The sequence below is a fragment of the Hyperolius riggenbachi genome, chromosome 5, assembly GCF_040937935.1.
Source record: "Hyperolius riggenbachi isolate aHypRig1 chromosome 5, aHypRig1.pri, whole genome shotgun sequence".
NCBI lineage: Eukaryota > Metazoa > Chordata > Amphibia > Anura > Hyperoliidae > Hyperolius > Hyperolius riggenbachi.
This window is the reverse complement of record NC_090650.1, coordinates 449,243,526-449,265,533: the sequence shown is the minus strand read 5'-3', so window position 1 is coordinate 449,265,533 and position 22,008 is coordinate 449,243,526. Positions and strand designations below refer to the sequence as shown.

Here is a 22,008-nt window from a genome sequence, read left to right as displayed (position 1 = left end):
TGTTTAGCTTTATCATTGAGGGTGTACATAGGATTGTTTAGCTTTATTATTGAGGGTGTACATAGGATTGTTTAGCTTTATCACAGAGGGTGTACATAGGATTGTTTAGCTTTATCATTGAGGGTGTACATAGGATTGTTTAGCTTTATCATAGAGGGTGTACATAGGATTGTTTAGCGTTATCATAGAAGGTGTACATAGGATTGTTTAGCTTTATCATAGAGAGTGTACATAGGATTGTTTAGCTTTATTATAGAGGGTGTACATAGGATTGTTTAGCTTTACCATAGAGGGTGTACACAGGATTGTTTAGCGTTATCATAGAGGGTGTACATAGGATTGTTTAGTGTTATCATAGAGGGTGTACATAGGATTGTTTAGCTTTATCATAGAGGGTGTACATAGGATTGTTTAGCTTTATCATAGAGGGTGTACAAAGGATTGTTTAGTGTTATCATAGAGGGTGTACATAGGATTGTTTAGCGTTATCATAGAGGGTGTACATAGGATTGTTTAGTGTTATCATAGGGGGTGTACATAGGATTGTTTAGCTTTATCATAGAGGGTGTACATAGGATTGTTTAGTGTTATCATGGAGGGTGTACATAGGATTGTTTAGCTTTATCATAGAGGGTGTACATAGGATTGTTTAGTGTTATCATAGGGGGTGTACATAGGATTGTTTAGCTTTATCATAGAGGGTGTACATAGGATTGTTTAGTGTTATCATAGAGGGTGTACATAGGATTGTTTAGTGTTATCATAGAGGGTGTACTTAGGATTGTTTAGCATTATCATAGAGGGTGTACATAGGATTGTTTAGCTTTACCATAGAGGGTGTACATAGGATTGTTTAGCTTTTCCATAGAGGGTGTACATAGGATTGTTTAGCCTTATCATAGAGGGTGTACATAGGATTGTTTAGCTTTATCATAGAGGGTGTACATAGGATTGTTTAGCTTTATCATAGAGGGTGTACATAGGATTGTTTAGCGTTATCATAGAGGGTGTACATAGGATTGTTTAGCATTATCATAGAGGGTGTACATAAGATTGTTTAGCTTTATTATAGAGGGTGTACATAGGATTGTTTAGCCTTATCATAGAGGGTGTACATAGGATTGGTTAGCATTATCATAGAGGTTGTACATAGGATTGTTTAGCTTTATCATATAGGGTGTACATAGGATTGTTTAGCGTTACCATAGAGGGTGTACATAGGATTATTTAGCTTTATCATAGAGGGTGTACATAGGATTGTTTAGCTTCATCATAGAGGGTGTACATAGGATTGTTTAGCTTTATCATAGAGGGTGTACATAGGATTGTTTAGCTTCATCATAGAGAGTGTACATAGGATTGTTTAGTGTTATCATAGAGGGTGTACATAGGATTGTTTAGCTTTATCATAGAGGGTGTACATAGGATTGTTTAGCTTTATCTAGTGTTGGGCGAACATCTAGATGTTCGGGTTCGGGCCGAACAGGCCGAACATGGCCGCGATGTTCGGGTGTTCGACCCGAACTCCGAACATAATGGAAGTCAATGGGGACCCGAACTTTTGTGGTTTGTAAAGCCTCCTTACATGCCACATACCCCAAATTTACAGGGTATGTGCACCTTGGGAGTGGGTACAAGAGGAAAAAAAAATTAGCAAAAAGAGCTTATAGTTTTTGAGAAAATCGATTTTAAAGTTTCAAAGGGAAAACTGTCTTTTAAATGCGGGAAATGTCTGTTTTCTTTGCACAGGTAACATGTTTTTTGTCGGCATGCAGTCATAAATGTAATACATATAAGAGGTTCCAGGAAAAGGGACCGGTAACGCTAACCCAGCAGCAGCACACGTGATGGAACAGGAGGAGGGTGGCGCAGGAGGAGAAGAAGGCCACGCTTTGTGAGACACAACAACCCCGGCCTTGCATGAGGGCAAGAAGCGTGCGGATAGCAGGCTTTGTACCGCCATGCAGTCATAAATGTAATAAAGATAAGTGGTTCAATAAACAGGGACCACGCGGCAACGCTAACCCAGCAGCAGCAGACGTGATGGAACAGGAGCAGGCGCAGGAGGAGAAGGCCACGCTTTGTGAGACACAACAACCCAGGCCTTGCATGTGGACAAAAAGCGTGCGGATATAGCAGCAATGCTTTTTGCCGCCATGCAGTCATAAATGTAATACAGATGAGAGGTTCAATAAACAGGGCCCGGAAACGCAACACCATCCCAGATGTTCATTGGTCATGTTACTTGGTTGGGGTCCTGGAGTGTTGCGTAGTCATTTCCAATCCAGGATTGATTCATTTTAATTTGAGTCAGACGGTCTGCATTTTCTGTAGAGAGGCGGATACGCCGATCTGTGACGATGCCTCCGGCAGCACTGAAACAGCGTTCCGACATAACGCTGGCTGCCGGGCAAGCCAGCACCTCTATTGCGTACATTGCCAGTTCGTGCCAGGTGTCTAGCTTCGATACCCAATAGTTGAAGGGTGCAGATGGATGGTTCGACACAGCTACGCCATCTGACATGTAGTCCTTGACCATCTTCTCCAGGCGATCGGTGTTGGAGGTGGATCTGCACGCTTGCTGTTCAGTGGGCTGCGGCTGCATGGGTGTCAGAAAATTTTCCCACTCCAAGGACACTGCCGATACCATTCCCTTTTGGGTACTAGCTGCGGCTTGCGTTGTTTGCTGCCCTCCTGGTCGTCCTGGGTTTGCGGAAGTCAGTCTGTCTGCGTACAACTGGCTAGAGGAGGGGGAGGATGTCAATCTCCTCTCTAAAGTCTCCACAAGGGCCTGCTGGTATTCTTCCATTTTGACCTGTCTGACTCTTTCTTCAAGCAGTTTTGGAACATTGTGTTTGTACCGTGGATCCAGAAGGGTATAAACCCAGTAATTGGTGTTGTCCAGAATGCGCACAATGCGTGGGTCACGTTCAATGCAGTCTAGCATGAATTGAGCCATGTGTGCCAGAGTCCTACCAGAATCCTCATCATCCTCTTGTGAGCGTTGTGATAGTTGTTGTGATGCATCATAGTCGTCACCTTCCTCCTGGTCTGCTTCTGCTGACCATTCGCGTTGAATTGTGGAAGTCCAACGTGCACCGCTCTGGCCCTCGTCAGTGGTGGCATGAAATTCCTGCTCCAACTCCAGCTGTTCCTCCTCCTCTTCTTCGTCATAGCTGCTGGGGCCAGCGTTCCCTGAGGCGGATGGCCTGATGTTGGTACCATCACGCTGATCGTTTTCTCCTTCAGATTCCCCCAGTTGCATCATGACAGCTGTTTCCTTGATTTTTAACATCGACCTCTTCAGTAAACACAGCAGTGGTATGGTAATGCTGACTGAAGAGTTGTCACTGCTCACAAGCAACGTGGATTGCTCAAAATTTTGGAGGACTTGGCAGAGGTCCAACATGTTGGCCCAATCGGATCCACAGAAGCTTGGCAGCTGGCCGGATGCGCCTCGGTACTGCGCCGTCATGTACTGGACCACTGCACTCTTCTGCTCGCAAAAGCGGGCTAGCATGTGCAGCGTAGAATTCCAGCGCGTAGGGACATCACACAGCAAGCGATGGTGGGGGAGATTGAAGCGCTCCTGCATCTTGGCGAGTGCCCCCGAAGCAGTACTGGAATTTCTACAATGTTTGGACACTCGACGCACCTTCAACAGCAGATCGGGCACGCCTGGGTATGTCCTCAGGAACCGCTGAACTACTAGGTTCATCACGTGCGCCAGGCAAGGGATGTGTGTCAGCTTAGCCAACCTTAAAGCGCGAATGAGATTACTCCCATTATCACACACAACCATGCCCGGTTTCAGGTCCAGCGGTGCCAGCCACAAATCCGTCTGTTCCTTTATTCCCCTCCAAATTTCCTCCCCTGTGTGCTGCTTATCCCCAAGGCAGATTAGCTTCAGCAACGCTTGCTGACGCATGCCAACAGCTGTGCTGCACTGCTTCCACGATCCTACTGCTGCTGGGTTAGCGTTTCCGGATGAGGTACAGCTTTGAGATGCGTTGGAGGAGAAGGAGTCAGAGAGGTAGGTGCTGCTGTTGTTATCCAGTGGGAGGGACGGCGGTGCAGCTGTTTGTGGCGTGGGCAACACCCGTGCCGTAGCAGGTGAGGAATCGCTGCCAGGCTCCACAAGGTTCACCCAGTGCGCGGTAAGGGAGATGTATCGACCCTGGCCGAACGCACTCGTCCAGGTGTCAGTGGTGAGGTGAACCTTGCAGGCAACGGCATTCTTCAAGCTTCGGGTTATTTTGCTGACCACGTGCTCATGCAACTCAGGCACTGCAGAGCGTGCAAAGTGGTAGCGGCTGGGAACCACGTAACGTGGGATGGCCACTGACATCATGCCCTTGAAGCTGTTTGTCTCCACCAATCGATATGGCAGCATTTCGCAGGCCAGAAGCTTGGCTATGCTGGCTGTTACTGCCACGGCCCGGGGGTCATTTGCTGGCAATTTCCTCTTGCGCTCAAACATCTCCGACACAGACAACTGAACCGTAGCGCTGCACACGGAAGGGCTGTTGGTTGTTGTGTTTGATGAACACTGGGAGACCTCAAGAGCACTACTCCGGAAAGTGACAGTGTCAGCGTCGTCTGATGTTTGTGAATGTTGTGAACCACGCAATGGCTGGGCTACTGCTGCTGCTGAGGCGGGTCTGGTGAACCCAAGGGAGGCAGTGTTGTTTCTGGTACCCTGTCCTGACGCGTTTGCCCAAAGAGTGGGATGTTTGGATAGCATGTGACGGCTCATGCTGGTGGTGGAGAGGTTGTTAATATTTTTCCCCCTGCTCAGGCGGGTCTTGCACACCTTGCAAATCGCCATGGTAACATCCTCAGTGCAGTCTTCAAAGAAAGCCCAGACTTTGGAGCACCTGCCTCCTTGCTGGCGATTTCTGTTTGCTCCTCTTTTGCCTCTCACTTGAACTTCCACGCTTGTGGTGCCTGAAATTGCGCGCCGCCTACCTTGTGGCACAAGGCGAACTCGTGCAGCAGTGTGTTCTTCAACAGACTCATCTGTGCTGCTGCTACGACGGCGATGTTCTCGTTCACAAACAAAATCTGGGTCTCTGTCCACATTGTCCATACCCTCCTCTTCCATCTCCTCAAACTCGTCATATGTCATTGTGGGCCACCGCCGTGGAGTAGAGCTCCCCACAACAACCTCTGCGCAGCACACTCCAACGTCGTCTTCCAGATCTTGTCGGCCGACCTCCTGCAATTGCAACCCCTCCTGCCCAAATTGCTCTGGGATTTGGGTTTCCGAGTCCTCTTCGGACTCGCCTTGTATTTCAGTGCGCGGTGCATTTCCCACAGTTAACGGTTGTGAATCCAGGCACAACATTTCTGGCTGTTCCTCCATTGACCTTTGAAAGGTGGAAGTTTGTTGGGCTGGGAATAGCTCCTGCGAATACCCCATTGTGTCCTGAGGTAATTCATCGGACTGGTTATCTGGCAGTTGTGTGCGTGGTGTCGCTGCCGGTTGTGTCAGCTTTGTGCCCACTGGCTCCTTGTAACTGGCTGAGGACTCGGACCTCGTGCGTGATGTGCTGGTGCTGCTTAACCCACTGCTGGACGCTTGAGAGGTCATCCAAGTAATTATCTGGTCCTGTTCTTTTGGATTTGTGAGGGTTGTTGTCCTGGACAACATGGGCGGTATTGAGTGGGTTTTCTTGGGTGCTCCCCTGTGGCCTGTACGTGAACCGTCAGGGGAAACACCTCTTCCCTTGCCCCTCCCTCTTTCACCGGATTTCTTCCTCATTTCACTTATCCTTACAGTACACGCTGACTGGCAGCAGTACAGTGGCAGTACAGAAATGCTATACAGTACCACTATTCCCAGCAGCGACACAGAGCACAATGCTATACAGTGACGGGTGAGCGGTGTACCACTATTCCCAGCAGACACAGAACAGTACACAGAATGCTATATAGTGTGGCTGAACGAGCGGTGTACCACTATTCCCAGCAGACACAGAACAGTACACAGAATGCTATATAGTGTGGCTGAACGAGCGGTGTACTACTGTTCCCAGCAGACACAGAACAGTACACAGAATGCTATATAGTGTGGCTGAACGAGCGGTGTACTACTGTTCCCAGCAGACACAGAACAGTACACAGAATGCTATATAGTGTGGCTGAACGAGCGGTGTACCACTATTCCCAGCAGACACAGAACAGTACACAGAATGCTATATAGTGTGGCTGAACGAGCGGTGTACTACTGTTCCCAGCAGACACAGAACAGTACACAGAATGCTATATAGTGTGGCTGAACGAGCGGTGTACTACTGTTCCCAGCAGACACAGAACAGTACACAGAATGCTATATAGTGTGGCTGAACGAGCGGTGTACTACTGTTCCCAGCAGACACAGAACAGTACACAGAATGCTATATAGTGTGGCTGAACGAGCGGTGTACTACTGTTCCCAGCAGACACAGAACAGTACACAGAATGCTATATAGTGTGGCTGAACGAGCGGTGTACCACTATTCCCAGCAGACACAGAACAGTACACAGAATGCTATATAGTGTGGCTGAACGAGCGGTGTACTACTGTTCCCAGCAGACACAGAACAGTACACAGAATGCTATATAGTGTGGCTGAACGAGCGGTGTACCACTATTCCCAGCAGACACAGAACAGTACACAGAATGCTATATAGTGTGGCTGAACGAGCGGTGTACTACTGTTCCCAGCAGACACAGAACAGTACACAGAATGCTATATAGTGTGGCTGAACGAGCGGTGTACCACTGTTCCCAGCAGACACAGAACAGTACACAGAATGCTATATAGTGTGGCTGAACGAGCGGTGTATTACTGTTCCCAGCAGACACAGAACAGTACACAGAATGCTATATAGTGTGGCTGAACGAGCGGTGTACTACTGTTCCCAGCAGACACAGAACAGTACACAGAATGCTATATAGTGTGGCTGAACGAGCGGTGTACTACTGTTCCCAGCAGACACAGAACAGTACACAGAATGCTATATAGTGTGGCTGAACGAGCGGTGTACTACTGTTCCCAGCAGAATCAGAGTGGCAGTAAACAATGGTATATAGTCTGGCTGAGCGGTGTACACAGAGTGTCAGTAAACAATGGTATATAGTCTGGCTGAGCGGTGTACACACAATGCTATATAGTCTGCTATATAGTGTCAGTAAACAATGGTATATAGTCTGGCTGAACGAGCGGTGTACTACTGTTCCCAGCAGACACAGAACAGTACACAGAATGCTATATAGTGTGGCTGAACGAGCGGTGTACCACTGTTCCCAGCAGACACAGAACAGTACACAGAATGCTATATAGTGTGGCTGAACGAGCGGTGTACCACTGTTCCCAGCAGACACAGAACAGTACACAGAATGCTATATAGTGTGGCTGAACGAGCGGTGTACTACTGTTCCCAGCAGACACAGAACAGTACACAGAATGCTATATAGTGTGGCTGAACGAGCGGTGTACTACTGTTCCCAGCAGACACAGAACAGTACACAGAATGCTATATAGTGTGGCTGAACGAGCGGTGTACTACTGTTCCCAGCAGACACAGAACAGTACACAGAATGCTATATAGTGTGGCTGAACGAGCGGTGTACTACTGTTCCCAGCAGACACAGAACAGTACACAGAATGCTATATAGTGTGGCTGAACGAGCGGTGTACTACTGTTCCCAGCAGACACAGAACAGTACACAGAATGCTATATAGTGTGGCTGAACGAGCGGTGTACTACTGTTCCCAGCAGACACAGAACAGTACACAGAATGCTATATAGTGTGGCTGAACGAGCGGTGTACTACTGTTCCCAGCAGCGACACACAATGACTGGGGGGGACCCTGGCTAGCGTGGCTGGAGCGCGAACTACCCTGCCTGCCTACCCAAAGCTAAACCCACAGACAAATGGCGGAGATATGACGTGGTTCGGGTATTTATTTACCCGAACCACGTGACAGTTCGGCCAATCAGAGCGCGTTCGGGTCCGAACCACGTGACCCGTTCGGCCAATCACAGCGCTAGCCGAACGTTCGGGGAACGTTCGGCCATGCGCTCTTAGTTCGGCCATATGGCCGAACGGTTTGGCCGAGCACCGTCAGGTGTTCGGCCGAACTCGAACATCACCCGAACAGGGTGATGTTCTGCAGAACCCGAACAGTGGCGAACACTGTTCGCCCAACACTAGCTTTATCATAGAGGGTGTACATAGGATAGTTTAGCTTCATCATAGAGAGTGTACATAGGATTGTTTAGTGTTATCATAGAGGGTGTACATAGGATTGTTTAGCTTTATCATAGAGGGTGTACATAGGATTGTTTAGCTTTATCATAGAGGGTGTACACAGGATTGTTTAGCTTTATCATAGAGGGTGTACATAGGATTGTTTAGCTTTATCATAGAGGGTGTACAAAGGATTGTTAAGTGTTATCATAGAGGGTGTACATAGGATTGTTTAGTGTTATCATAGAGGGTGTACATACGATTGTTTAGCGTTATCATAGAGGGTGTTCATAGGATTGCTTAGCTTTATCATAGAGGGTGCACATAGGATTGTTTAGCTTTATCATAGAGGGTGTACATAGGATTGTTTAGCTTTATCATAGAGGGTGTACATAGGATTGTTTAGCGTTATCATAGAGGGTGTACAAAGGATTGTTTAGCTTTATCATAGAGGTTGTACATAGGATTGTTTAGTTTTATCATAGAGATTGTACATAGGATTGTTTAGCTTTATCTTAGAGGGTGTACATAGGATTGTTTAGTTTTATCATAGAGGTTGTACATAGGATTGTTTAGCTTTATTATAGAAGGTGTACATAGGATTGTTTAGCTTTATCATAGAGGGTGTACATAGGATTGTTTAGCTTTATCATAGATGGTGTACATAGGATTGTTTAGTTTTATCATAGAGGTTGTACATAGGATTGTTTAGCTTTATCATAGACGGTGTACATAGGATTGTTTAGTTTTATCATAGAGGTTGTACATAGGATTGTTTAGCTTTATTATAGAAGGTGTACATAGGATTGTTTAGCTTTATCATAGAGGGTGTACATAGGATTGTTTAGCCTTATCATAGAGGTTGTACATAGGATTGTTTAGCTTTATCATAGAGGGTGTACATAGGATTGTTTAGCTTTATCATAGAGGGTGTACATAGGATTGTTTAGCGTTATCATAGAGGGTGTACATAGGATTGTTTAGCTTTATCATAGAGGGTGTACATAGGATTGTTTAGTGTTATCATAGAGGGTGTACATAGGATTGTTTAGTTTTATCATAGAGGGTGTACATAGGATTGTTTAGTGTTATCATAGAGGGTGTACATAGGATTGTTTAGTGTTATCATAGAGGGTGTTCATAGGATTGTTTAGCTTTATCATAGAGGTTGTTCATAGGATTGTTTAGCTTTATCATAGAGAATGTAAATAGGATTGTTTAGCTTTATCATAGAGGGTGTACATAGGATTGTTTAGCTTTATCATAGAGGGTGTACATATGATTGTTTAGTGTTATCATAGAGGGTGTACATAGGATTGTTTAGCTTTATCATAGAGGGTGTACATAGGATTGTTTAGCTTCATCATAGAGGGTGTACATAGGATTGTTTAGCCTTATAATAGAGGGTGTACATAGGATTGTTTAGCTTTATCATAGAGGTTGTACATAGGATTGTTTAGTGTTATCATAGAGGGTGTACATAGGATTGTTTAGCTTTATCATAGAGGGTGTACATAGGATTGTTTAGTTTTATCATAGAGGTTGTACATAGGATTGTTTAGCTTTATCATAGAGGGTGTACATAGGATTGTTTAGCTTTATCATAGAGGTTGTACATAGGATTGTTTAGCTTTATCATAGAGGGTGTACATAGGATTGTTCAGCTTTATTATAGAGGGTGTGCATAGGATTGTTTAGCTTTATCATAGAGGGTGTACATAGGATTGTTAAGCTTTATCATAGAGGGTGTACATAGGATTGTTTAGCTTTATCATAGAGGGTGTACATAGGATTGTTTAGCTTTATCATAGAGGGTGTACATAGGATTGTTTAGCTTTATCATAGAGGGTGTACATAGGATTGTTTAGCTTCATCATAGAGGGTGTACATAGGATTGTTTAGCTTTATCATAGAGGGTGTACAAAGGATTGTTAAGTGTTATCATAGAGGGTGTACATAGGATTGTTTAGTGTTATCATAGAGGGTGTACATACGATTGTTTAGCGTTATCATAGAGGGTGTTCATAGGATTGCTTAGCTTTATCATAGAGGGTGCACATAGGATTGTTTAGCTTTATCATAGAGGGTGTACATAGGATTGTTTAGCTTTATCATAGAGGGTGTACATAGGATTGTTTAGCGTTATCATAGAGGGTGTACAAAGGATTGTTTAGCTTTATCATAGAGGTTGTACATAGGATTGTTTAGTTTTATCATAGAGATTGTACATAGGATTGTTTAGCTTTATCTTAGAGGGTGTACATAGGATTGTTTAGTTTTATCATAGAGGTTGTACATAGGATTGTTTAGCTTTATTATAGAAGGTGTACATAGGATTGTTTAGCTTTATCATAGAGGGTGTACATAGGATTGTTTAGCTTTATCATAGATGGTGTACATAGGATTGTTTAGTTTTATCATAGAGGTTGTACATAGGATTGTTTAGCTTTATCATAGACGGTGTACATAGGATTGTTTAGTTTTATCATAGAGGTTGTACATAGGATTGTTTAGCTTTATTATAGAAGGTGTACATAGGATTGTTTAGCTTTATCATAGAGGGTGTACATAGGATTGTTTAGCCTTATCATAGAGGTTGTACATAGGATTGTTTAGCTTTATCATAGAGGGTGTACATAGGATTGTTTAGCTTTATCATAGAGGGTGTACATAGGATTGTTTAGCGTTATCATAGAGGGTGTACATAGGATTGTTTAGCTTTATCATAGAGGGTGTACATAGGATTGTTTAGTGTTATCATAGAGGGTGTACATAGGATTGTTTAGTTTTATCATAGAGGGTGTACATAGGATTGTTTAGTGTTATCATAGAGGGTGTACATAGGATTGTTTAGTGTTATCATAGAGGGTGTTCATAGGATTGTTTAGCTTTATCATAGAGGTTGTTCATAGGATTGTTTAGCTTTATCATAGAGAATGTAAATAGGATTGTTTAGCTTTATCATAGAGGGTGTACATAGGATTGTTTAGCTTTATCATAGAGGGTGTACATATGATTGTTTAGTGTTATCATAGAGGGTGTACATAGGATTGTTTAGCTTTATCATAGAGGGTGTACATAGGATTGTTTAGCTTCATCATAGAGGGTGTACATAGGATTGTTTAGCCTTATAATAGAGGGTGTACATAGGATTGTTTAGCTTTATCATAGAGGTTGTACATAGGATTGTTTAGTGTTATCATAGAGGGTGTACATAGGATTGTTTAGCTTTATCATAGAGGGTGTACATAGGATTGTTTAGTTTTATCATAGAGGTTGTACATAGGATTGTTTAGCTTTATCATAGAGGGTGTACATAGGATTGTTTAGCTTTATCATAGAGGTTGTACATAGGATTGTTTAGCTTTATCATAGAGGGTGTACATAGGATTGTTCAGCTTTATTATAGAGGGTGTGCATAGGATTGTTTAGCTTTATCATAGAGGGTGTACATAGGATTGTTAAGCTTTATCATAGAGGGTGTACATAGGATTGTTTAGCTTTATCATAGAGGGTGTACATAGGATTGTTTAGCTTTATCATAGAGGGTGTACATAGGATTGTTTAGCTTTATCATAGAGGGTGTACATAGGATTGTTTAGCTTCATCATAGAGGGTGTACATAGGATTGTTGAGCTTTATCATAGAGGGTGTACATAGGATTGTTTAGTGTTATCATAGAGGGTGTACATAGGATTGTTTAGTGTTATCATAGAGGGTGTACATAGGATTGTTTAGCTTTATTATAGAGGGTTTACATAGGATTATTTAGCTTTATCATAGAGGGTGTACATAGGATTTTTTAGCGTTATCATAGAGGGTGTACATAGGATTGTTTAGCTTTATCATAGAGGGTGTACATATGATTGTTTAGCATTATCATAGAGGGTGTACATAGGATTGTTTAGCTTTATCATAGAGGGTGTACATAGGATTGTTTAGTGTTATCATAGAGGGTGTACATAGGATTGTTTAGTTTTATCATAGAGGGTGTACATAGGATTGTTTAGTGTTATCATAGAGGGTGTACATAGGATTGTTTAGTGTTATCATAGAGGGTGTTCATAGGATTGTTTAGCTTTATCATAGAGGTTGTTCATAGGATTGTTTAGCTTTATCATAGAGAATGTAAATAGGATTGTTTAGCTTTATCATAGAGGGTGTACATAGGATTGTTTAGCTTTATCATAGAGGGTGTACATATGATTGTTTAGTGTTATCATAGAGGGTGTACATAGGATTGTTTAGCTTTATCATAGAGGGTGTACATAGGATTGTTTAGCTTCATCATAGAGGGTGTACATAGGATTGTTTAGCCTTATAATAGAGGGTGTACATAGGATTGTTTAGCTTTATCATAGAGGTTGTACATAGGATTGTTTAGTGTTATCATAGAGGGTGTACATAGGATTGTTTAGCTTTATCATAGAGGGTGTACATAGGATTGTTTAGTTTTATCATAGAGGTTGTACATAGGATTGTTTAGCTTTATCATAGAGGGTGTACATAGGATTGTTTAGCTTTATCATAGAGGTTGTACATAGGATTGTTTAGCTTTATCATAGAGGGTGTACATAGGATTGTTCAGCTTTATTATAGAGGGTGTGCATAGGATTGTTTAGCTTTATCATAGAGGGTGTACATAGGATTGTTAAGCTTTATCATAGAGGGTGTACATAGGATTGTTTAGCTTTATCATAGAGGGTTTACATAGGATTGTTTAGCTTTATCATAGAGGGTGTACATAGGATTGTTTAGCTTTATCATAGAGGGTGTACATAGGATTGTTTAGCTTCATCATAGAGGGTGTACATAGGATTGTTGAGCTTTATCATAGAGGGTGTACATAGGATTGTTTAGTGTTATCATAGAGGGTGTACATAGGATTGTTTAGTGTTATCATAGAGGGTGTACATAGGATTGTTTAGCTTTATTATAGAGGGTTTACATAGGATTATTTAGCTTTATCATAGAGGGTGTACATAGGATTTTTTAGCGTTATCATAGAGGGTGTACATAGGATTGTTTAGCTTTATCATAGAGGGTGTACATAGGATTGTTTAGCATTATCATAGAGGGTGTACATAGGATTGTTTAGCTTTATCATAGAGGGTGTACATAGGATTGTTTAGCTTTATCATAGAGGGTGTACATAGGATTGTTTAGCTTTATCATAGAGGGTGTACATAGGATTGTTTAGCTTTATCATAGAGGGTGTACATAGGATTGTTTAGCTTTATCATAGAGGGTGTACATAGGATTGTTTAGCTTTATCATAGAGGGTGTACATAGGATTGTTTAGCTTTATCATAGAGGGTGTACATAGGATTTTTTAGCGTTATCATAGAGGGTGTACATAGGATTGTTTAGCTTTATCATAGAGGGTGTACATAGGATTGTTTAGCATTATCATAGAGGGTGTACATAGGATTGTTTAGCTTTATCATAGAGGGTGTACATAGGATTGTTTAGTGTTATCATAGAGGGTGTACATAGGATTGTTTAGTGTTATCATAGAGGGTGTACATAGGATTGTTTAGCTTTATCATTAGGGGGTATACATAGGATTGTTTAGTGTTATCATAGAGGGTGTACATAGGATTGTTTAGCGTTATCATAGAGGGTGTACATAGGATTGTTTAGTGTTATCATAGAGGGTGTTCATAGGATTGTTTAGCGTTATCATAGAGGGTGTACATAGGATTGTTTAGCTTTATCATAGAGGGTGTACATAGGATTGTTTAGTGTTATCATAGAGGGTGTTCATAGGATTGTTTAGCGTTATCATAGAGGGTGTACATAGGATTGTTTAGCTTTATCATAGAGGGTGTACATAGGATTGTTTAGTGTTATCATAGAGGGTGTTCATAGGATTGTTTAGCTTTATCATAGAGAATGTAAATAGGATTGTTTAGCTTTATCATAGAGGGTGTACATAGGATTGTTTAGCTTTATCATAGAGGTTGTTCATAGGATTGTTTAGCTTTATCATAGAGGTTGTTCATAGGATTGTTTAGCTTTATCATAGAGAATGTAAATAGGATTGTTTAGCTTTATCATAGAGGGTGTACATAGGATTGTTTAGCTTTATCATAGAGGGTGTACATAGGATTGTTTAGCTTTATCATAGAGCTTGTACATAGGATTGTTTAGCTTTATCATAGAGGGTGTACATAGGATTGTTTAGCGTTATCATAGACGGTGTACATAGGATTGTTTAGTGTTATCATAGAGGGTGTACATAGGATTGTTTAGCTTTATCATAGAGGGTGTACATAGGATTGTTTAGCTTTATCACAGAGGGTGTACATAGGATTGTTTAGCCTTCATAGAGAATGCAGATACTCTATACTGATTATGATGCAGGAGGAATCTTACTGTATCCTTTGGTAGGAACATGTAATGAAGGTATCACTGGTCGGTCACTGAACTCCTCAGCATGGTTCAGCAGAGCTTCCTTTACCGTCTCATATCCACAGAGGACCACCACGGGCTCCGTCAGCTTCCAGACTGTGAATACCGATCCATACTTCTGGCTGAGCTGTGATGCAGAAATAAGATAAAAACAGTGACAATCGCTGCACACTATGTCACAGCATGCCATAGACTGAGAGAAAGAATCTATAGTGACAATCGCTGCACACTATGTCACAGCATGCCACAGATTGAGAGAAAGAATCTATAGTGACAATCACTGCACACTATGTCACAGCATGCCACAGACTGAGAGAAAGAATCTATAGTGACAATCGCTGCACACTATGTCACAGCATGCCACAGACTGAGAGAAAGAATCTATAGTGACAATCGCTGCACACTATGTCGCAGCATGCCACAGACAGAGAAAGAATCTATAGTGACAATCGCTGCACACTATGTCACAGCATGCCACAGACTGAGAGAAAGAATCTATGGTGACAATCGCTGCACACTATGTCGCAGCATGCCACAGACAGAGAAAGAATCTATAGTGACAATCGCTGCACACTATGTCACAGCATGCCACAGACTGAGAGAAAGAATCTATGGTGACAATCGCTGCACACTACGTCACAGCATGCCACAGACTGAGAGAAAGAATCTATAGTGACAATCGCTGCACACTACGTCACAGCATGCCACAGACTGAGAGAAAGAATCTATAGTGACAATCGCTGCACACTACGTCACAGCATGCCACAGATTGATAGTAGTGTTGATCGAACAGTGTTCAACACTATTCGTTATTCCCCGAATAATGGGCCATTCGGGTTCGAGTCGAACACAGCCGAACACCGCATGGTGTTTGTGACGTTGCTCGGCCTCGCTGCTCCAACTCTTCCCCCCTACTGTGATTGGTTGAGCGTGCACCGAACTTGGCCGAGTGGTCACCCGAACGCGTGGCTCGCGCTGTGATTGGCCGAGCGGGTCACGTGGTTCGGGACTATAACTACCTGAATGCGCGTTATTGACGCTTTGGGGTTTAGCTTTGGGTAGGTAGGAGAGAGCGTCAGCGTAGCGCACTTCCAGCCAGGCCAGCCACAGGGCCCTGGCCCCCAGCCTTACCGCTGACAGTATTACCCACAGGGCCTCTGCCTCACACAGCACTGCTGCAAGCCTGCAGCCACAGAGGACAGAGCCTCTGCCTCACCGCTGACAGCAGCACCCAGCCACCCACAGAGCCCCTGCCTCACCACTGCCAGCCTGGCCAGCCACAGGGCCCTATCCTCACCGCTGACAGCACCCACAGGGCCTCTGACTCACCGCTGACAGCAGCACCCAGCCACCCACAGAGCCCCTGCCTCACCACTGCCAGACAGGCCAGCCACAGGGCCCCATCCTCACCGCTGACAGCACCCACAGAGCCTCTGCCTCACCACTGACAGCAGCACCCAGCCACCCACAGAGCCCCTGCCTCACCACTGCCAGCCAGGCCAGCCACAGGGCCCTATCCTCACCGCTAACAGCACCCACAGGGCCTCTGACTCACCACTGCCAGCCAGGCCAGACAGGCCAGCCACAGGGCCCTATCCCATAGTCCCCAACCGTCCCGTTTTCGTCGGGACTGGCACGATTTGGGAGGGCTCTCCCGCCATCCCGCTATGACCCCCCAGTGTCCCGGCTGGCTGGGGGGTCAGACGCAGGGGCGGACTGTTTGCGCAGGAAGGGAGGCAGCCAGTGAAAGGGAGCTGGTGGCAAAGCGGCGGAGAAGGGGGGAAGTCTCCCCCCCCTTCCCTCACCTTGGTGCTCCCTTTCCTGGCTCTCCCTTCCGGATTAATGTGTCTCTCTCTCCGATGGCGCAGCGGCTGACAGCGGGCGGGGAGGACTTACCGCTGTTACGCAGCCGCCGGAGAGAGTTGTGATCTGTGCGCCGCAAGTCTGGTCTACTCAAGACCAGACTAGCGGCGCACAGATCACAGCTCCCTCTGCCGGCTGGAAGGGCATCGGTAAGTCCTGTCCGCCCGCTATCACTCTGCCGCTGAGCCATCGGATGGGACACATTGATCCGGAAGGGAGAGCCAGGAAAGGGAGCACCAAGGTGAGGGAAGGGGGGGGAGACTTCCCCCCCTTCTCCGCCGCTTTGCCACCAGCTCCCTTTCACTGGCTGCCTCCCTTCCTGGGGGCACCTATACACCTGGCTATACTGGGGGCACCTATACACCTGGCTACATATACTGGGGGCACCTATACACCTGACTACATATACTGGGGGCACCTATACACCTGGCTGCATATACTGGGGGCACCTATACACCTGGCTGCATATACTGGGGGCACCTATACACCTGGCTGCATATACTGGGGGCACCTATACACCTGGCTGCATATACTGGGGAGACCTATATGCCTGGCTATACTGGGGGCACCTATACACCTGGCTGCATATACTGGGGACACTTATACACCTTGCTGCATATACTGGGGACACCTATACACCTGGCTACATATACTGGGCACACCTATACACCTGGCTACATATACTGGGCACACCTATACACCTGGCTACATATACTGCGGACACCTATACACCTGGCTGCATATACTGGGGACACCTATACACCTGGCTGCATATACTGGGGAGACCTATACACCTGGCTGCATATACTGGGGACACCTATACACCTGGCTGCTTATACTGTGGAGACCTATACACCTGGCTGCTTATACTGTGGACACCTATACACCTGGCTGCATATACTGGGGAGACCTATACACCTGGCTGCATATACTGGGGAGACCTATACACCTGGCTATATATACTGGGGACACCTATACACCTAGCTATATATACTGGGGAGACCTATACACCTGGCTGCATATACTGGGGACACCTATACACCTGGCTGCTTATACTGTGGAGACCTATACACCTGGCTGCTTATACTGTGGAGACCTATACACCTGGCTGCATATACTGGGGAGACCTATACACCTGGCTACATATACTGGGGAGACCTATACACCTAGCTATATATACTGGGAACACCTATACACCTAGCTATATATACTGGGGACACCTATACACGTGGCTGCATATACTGGGGAGACCTATACACCTAGCTACATATACTGGGGAGACCTATACACCTAGCTATATATACTGGGGAGACCTATACATCTGGCTGCATATACTGGGGAGACCTATACACCTGGCTGCATATACTGGGGAGACCTATACACCTAGCTATATATACTGGGGAGACCTATACATCTGGCTGCATATACTGGGGAGACCTATACACCTGGCTGCATATACTGGGGAGACCTATACACCTGGCTGCATATACTGGGGAGACCTATACACCTAGCTATATATACTGGGGAGACCTATACATCTGGCTGCATATACTGGGGAGACCTATACACCTGGCTACATCTACTGGGGACACCTATACACCTGGCTACATATACTGGGGAGACCTATACATCTGGCTACATCTACTGGGGACACCTATACACCTGGCTACATATACTGTGGAGATACTTTAAATTGATATATTACTAATTTTAAATTGTTAATATGAAGGAAAATGAACCAGGATAGAAAGGACCAGTGTGGTTTGAATTATAAAACCACATATTTTTCTTAGAAAATCTTTATGGTATGCGTGACTAGGGGTGTGATGGGGCGTGATAAGGGGTGTGGCAGGGGCGTGGCTTAAGTGTCCCTCTTTCTCATCTCAAAATGTTGGGAGGTATGCCTATCCTCACCGCTGACAGCACCCACAGGGCCTCTGACTCACCATTGCCAGCCTGGCCAGCCACAGGGCCCTATCCTCACCACTGACAGCACCCACAGAGCCTCTGCCTCACCGCTGACAGTATTTCCCACAGGGCCTCTGCCTCACACAGCACTGCTGCAGGCCTGCGGCCACAGAGGACAGAGCCTCTGCCTCACCGCTGACAGCAGCACCCAGCCACCCACAGAGCCCCTGCCTCACCACTGCCAGACAGGCCAGCCACAGGGCCCTATCCTCACCACTGACAGCACCCACAGAGCCTCTGCCTCACCGCTGACAGTATTACCCACAGGGCCTCTGCCTCACACAGCACTGCTGCAAGCCTGCAGCCACAGAGGACAGAGCCTCTGCCTCACCGCTGACAGCAGCACCCAGCCACCCACAGAGCCCCTGCCTCACCACTGCCAGCCAGGCCAGACAGGCCAGGGGCGCCGCGAGGCATAAAGCGAACCAAGCGGTCGCTTGGGGCCTCAAGATCGTAGGGGCCTCGGCGGCTCAGTGACGTCGGCGTGACGTCACTGTTTTCCCGCAGACCCGCGGGGCTGGCAGAGCAGAGTAGGGCAGGGCTACCGGAAGATGGCCGCCGTTGAAGCCCTGCTCTGGAGATTGTCTCCAGTACAGGGCTTCGGGTGGCCATCTTCCCGTAGCCCTGATTCAATCAGCGCGGGAGATTGGAGGAGGGAGGGAGCTCCGTGGGAACTGCGCCCCTGAGGAGCCGGCCAGGAGAGGAGACGGGGAGAGAAGACTTCTGCCAGTGCCGGGTGAGTAAATTCTTTTCTTTTTGCAGCTCTGAAAATGTGCCCTAATTGCGTTTGATATCTGCTGAACTGTGCCCTAATTGTGTTTGATATCTGCTGAACTGTGCCCTAATAGTGTTTGATTTCTGCTGAACTGAGCCCTAATAGTGTTTGATTTCTGCTGAACTGTGCCCTAATAGTGTTTGATTTCTGCTGAACTGTGCCCTAATAGTGTTTGATTTCTGCTGAAAATGTGCCCTAATTGCGTTTGATTTCTGCTGAACTGTGCCCTAATAGTGTTTGATTTCTGCTGAGAATGTGCCCTAATAGTGTTTGATTTCTGCTGAACTGTGCCCTAATAGTGTTTGATTTCTGCTGAACTGTGCCCTAATTGCGTTCGATTTCTGCTGAGAATGTGCCCTAATAGTGTTTGATTTCTGCTGAACTGTGCCCTAATAGTGTTTGATTTCTGCTGAACTGTTCCCTAATAGTGTTTGATTTCTGCTGAACTGTGCCCTAATTGTGTTTGATTTCTGCTGAACTGTTCCCTAATAGTGTTTGATTTCTGCTGAACTGTTCCCTAATTGTGTTTGATTTCTGCTGAAAATGTGCCCTAATTGCGTTTGATTTCTGCTGAAAATGTGCCATAATTGTGTTTGATTTCTGCTGAAAATGTGCCCAAATTGCGTTTGATTTCTGCTGAAATGTGGCCCAAATTGCGTTTGATTTCTGCTGAAATGTGGCCCAAATTGCGTTTGATTTCTGCTGAAAATGTGCCCAAATTGCGTTTGATTTCTGCTGAAATGTGCCCAAATTGCGTTTGATTTCTGCTGAAATGTGGCCCAAATTGCGTTTGATTTCTGCTGAAAATGTGCCCAAATTGCGTTTGATTTCTGCTGAAAATGTGCCCTAATTTCGTTTGATTTCTGCTGAAAATGTGCCCAAATTGCGTTTGATTTCTGCTGAAATGTGGCCCTAATTGCGTTTGATTTCTGCTGAAATGTTGCACAAATTGCGTTTTTATTTTCTGGTGTCTGGGGTAACTGTTGCTGCATTTATTATTTAATGGTCATAGTTGGCTATATTTGCTGTGCTACGGCTAAGCTCCGCCCATACAATGTCATGGCCAAATCCATCTTTCGGCACGGCGCGAAAGAGCCTCTGCCTCACCGCTGACAGTATTACCCACAGGGCCTCTGCCTCACATAGCACTGCTGCAGGCCTGCGGCCACAGAGGACAGAGCCTCTGCCTCACCGCTGACAGCAGCACCCAGCCACCCACAGAGCCCCTGCCTCACCACTGCCAGCCAGGCCAGACAGGCCAGGGGCGCCGCGAGGCATAAAGCGAACCAAGCGGTCGCTTGGGGCCTCAAGATCGTAGGGGCCTCGGCGGCTCAGTGACGTCGGCGTGACGTCACTGTTTTCCCGCAGACCCGCGGGGCTGGCAGAGCAGAGTAGGGCAGGGCTACCGGAAGATGGCCGCCGTTGAAGCCCTGCTCTGGAGATTGTCTCCAGTACAGGGCTTCGGGTGGCCATCTTCCCGTAGCCCTGATTCAATCAGCGCGGGAGATTGGAGGAGGGAAGGAGCTCCGTGGGAACTGCGCCCCTGAGGAGCTGGCCAGGAGAGGAGACGGGGAGAGAAGACTTCTGCCAGTGCCGGGTGAGTAAATTCTTTTCTTTTTGCAGCTCTGAAAATGTGCCCTAATTGCGTTTGATATCTGCTGAACTGTGCCCTAATTGTGTTTGATTTCTGCTGAACTGTGCCCTAATTGTGTTTGATTTCTGCTGAACTGTGCCCTAATTGTGTTTGATTTCTGCTGAACTGTGCCCTAATTGTGTTTGATTTCTGCTGAACTGTGCCCTAATAGTGTTTGATTTCTGCTGAAAATGTGCCCTAATTGCGTTTGATTTCTGCTGAACTGTGCCCTAATAGTGTTTGATTTCTGCTGAACTGTGCCCTAATAGTGTTTGATTTCTGCGGAACTGTGCCCTAATAGTGTTTGATTTCTGCTGAACTGTGCCCTAATAGTGTTTGATTTCTGCTGAACTGTTCCCTAATAGTGTTTGATTTCTGCTGAACTGTTCCCTAATTGTGTTTGATTTCTGCTGAACTGTGCCCTAATAGTGTTTGATTTCTGCTGAACTGTGCCCTAATAGTGTTTGATTTCTGCTGAACTGTTCCCTGATAGTGTTTGATTTCTGCTGAACTGTGCCCTAATTGTGTTTGATTTCTGCTGAAAATGTGCCCTAATTGCGTTTGATATCTGCTGAAAATGTGGCCCTAATTGCGTTTGATTTCTGCTGAACTGTGCCCTAATTGCGTTTGATTTCTGCTGAAAATGTGCCATAATTGCGTTTGATTTCTGCTGAAAATGTGCCCAAATTGCGTTTGATTTCTGCTGAAATGTGGCCCAAATTGCGTTTGATTTCTGCTGAAAATGTGCCATAATTGCGTTTGATTTCTGCTGAAATGTGGCCCAAATTGCGTTTGATTTCTGCTGAAAATGTGCCCAAATTGCGTTTGATTTCTGCTGAAATGTGGCCCAAATTGCGTTTGATTTCTGCTGAAAATGTGCCCAAATTGCGTTTGATTTCTGCTGAAAATGTGCCCTAATTTCGTTTGATTTCTGCTGAAAATGTGCCCAAATTGCGTTTGATTTCTGCTGAAATGTGGCCCTAATTGCGTTTGATTTCTGCTGAAATGTTGCACAAATTGCGTTTTTATTTTCTGGTGTCTGGGGTAACTGTTGCTGCATTTATTATTTAATGGTCATAGTTGGCTATATTTGCTGTGCTACGGCTAAGCTCCGCCC

The 22,008-nt window shown here is 45.3% G+C and overlaps 1 protein-coding gene across 3 annotated transcripts in view; it reads right to left on the bottom strand.

Moving 5' to 3' along the window:
- LOC137519286 (cytochrome P450 2B19-like) overlaps positions 1-22,008 on the bottom strand; it is a 192,227-nt gene that overhangs the window by 111,902 nt on the left and 58,317 nt on the right. For 2 of the 3 annotated variants that reach the window (XM_068238223.1, XM_068238224.1), the window contains exon 3: positions 14,617-14,779. The exons of the other annotated variant lie outside the window; for it this stretch is intronic. In XM_068238223.1, the coding sequence (XP_068094324.1) occupies positions 14,617-14,779 (163 nt within the window). The remainder of the gene's footprint in view (positions 1-14,616; positions 14,780-22,008) is intronic. 3 annotated transcript variants of the gene reach the window in all.